General features: G+C 39.1%; 1 protein-coding gene across 1 annotated transcript; it reads left to right on the top strand.

Annotated features, from left to right (window-relative positions):
• The first annotated feature begins 315 nt into the window (after positions 1 to 315).
• LOC115985508 lies at positions 316 to 1331 on the top strand. The gene is made up of 3 exons (XM_031108447.1): positions 316 to 542; positions 633 to 759; positions 1125 to 1331. Exons 1-3 carry the CDS (start codon positions 316 to 318, stop codon positions 1329 to 1331), a joined length of 561 nt encoding a protein of 186 aa, XP_030964307.1.
• The last annotated feature ends 796 nt before the right edge of the window (positions 1332 to 2127 follow it).

Raw genomic sequence — 2127 nt, 5'->3', positions numbered from 1 at the left:
TGTGGAATGAACAATGCCAAGAAGCCTTCGAGAAGATCAAGAGTTATCTGATGAAACCACTTATCCTTGTCCCACCAGTTCCTGAAAAACCATTGTTGTTGTATCTCACCACTATAGATACAGCAATGGGGGCTTTACATGCTCAATACTTAGAGGAGACTAGAAAAGAGAATGTGATTTTACTACATCAGCAAGAAGATGTTTCCTTATGAAGAGAAGTATTCACCATTAGAAAAGACATGTATAGCAATCATATGGGCAACCCATAAATTCAGAAAATACATGCTTGCTTACAAGGTCTGGTTGATTGCAAGAATGGATCCTTTGAAGTACCTAATGGAAAAACTTGTGCAAGATGGAAAGACTGCTGAATGGGTTTTGCTTCTGTCAGAATTTTATATTAAGTATGTGACTAAAAAATTTGTGAAGGGGAGAGCAATTGCCGGTCACTTAGTCTATTGTTCACTAGAAGAAGTTGAAGAAATTCAAGGAGACCTTTCAGATGAAGACATCATGGGGATTGAAGTAGAATCATGGAAGATGTATTTTGATGGAGCAACAAATCAAAACGGAAGTGGAATTGGAGTTCTCTTAATTTCTCCAAAAGGGACACACATTCCATTTTCTGGCAGACTTAACTTTCCTGCCACCAACAATGCCACAGAATATGAAGCTTGCATCATAGGTCTACAAGCAGCCCTAGGCCTTGGAGTAAAAGAGTTGGAGGTGTACGGCGACTTAACATTAATAATCTCTCAGGTATAAAATAAATGGAAGATCAAAGAAGAAAGGCTAATGCCTTATCATGAATGTCTTCAGAAGTGGGCATCAAAATTCAACAAGATCCAATATCAATGTGTGCCAAGGATGCAAAATCAAATCATAAATGCTTTAGTAACCATGACATCCATGATGGATGGGCCAAAAGAAGATGAAGCTAGATCGATAGTGTTGGAACAAAAAGAAGAACCAGCCTACTACATGACAATAGAAGAAGATAAGGTTAATAATAAGGAAGGTGAATGGTATTCAGACATCCTATAATATCTCAAGGATGGGACCTACCCGAAGTCTGTAGACAAGAATGATTATGGGCCACATATGAATGCACACATGTTGTCAAGGAAGATAATGAGACAGGGTTACTACTGGACTACTATGGAAGCCGACTATGTGGCTCATGTTCAAAAATGCCATCAATGCCAAGTCCATGGAGATCTGAAACATATACCGCCCATGCCATTACAAACCATGACATCACCCTAGCCATTCTCTATATGGGGAATAGACATTATTGGGAAGATTCACCTAACAACATCCAATGGCCATGAATTCATACTTGTAGCCATTGACTACTTTACTAAATGGGTAGAAGCTGCTTCATACAAAGTCCTGAATTCAAAGAAAGTTGCTCAATTCATTCAGACCAATATCATCTACAGATATGGCGTACCACATGAAATTATCTTAGACAATGGGTTGCACTTTAAAGGAGAAACAAAGAAGCTACTATGACAGTTCAATATTCGACTCCACAAATCTTCACCTTACCGCCCTTAAACCAAAGGAGCAATTGAGGCTACTAATAAAAACATAGGGCGAATCTTAAAGAAGAGCACAAAGAACTATATGGACTGGCACCTACAGTTGCCCTATGCACTCTGGGGGTATAGAACATCAATTCGATCTTCCAGAGGAGCCATACCTTATTCATTGGTGTATGGGATGGAAGCAGTCCTTCCTATTGAGATAGGTGTTTGTTCACTAAGGACGATACTGGAGAGTGAAATCTTTAAAGAAGATTGGTTACAAAGCAGATATGATCAATTGTACATGCTGAATGAGAAAAGACTCAAGGCCTTGTATCATATTCAAGGTTATCAGAGGACGCTTAGGAAAGCTTTTGACAAAAAGGTGAGAACCAGAGATTTAAAGTTGGGGGATTTAGTGTTAAAGGAAATCCGAGCCCCGGTTTAAGATGCAAATGGGAAGTTCAAGTGAAATTGGACAGGCTAATACATTATCAAATAGATACACTCTGGGGGAGTAGTAAGGCTAATGGACTTAGATGCAAACCCTTTCACTGAACCAACCAACATGGATCAATTGAAGAAATACCACGTCTGA

This window comes from Quercus lobata, chromosome 4 (genome assembly GCF_001633185.2).
Source record: "Quercus lobata isolate SW786 chromosome 4, ValleyOak3.0 Primary Assembly, whole genome shotgun sequence".
In the NCBI taxonomy this organism is placed as follows: domain Eukaryota; kingdom Viridiplantae; phylum Streptophyta; class Magnoliopsida; order Fagales; family Fagaceae; genus Quercus; species Quercus lobata.
The sequence above is the reverse complement of the archived record's forward strand: the minus strand, read 5'-3'. Positions and strand labels throughout refer to the sequence as shown.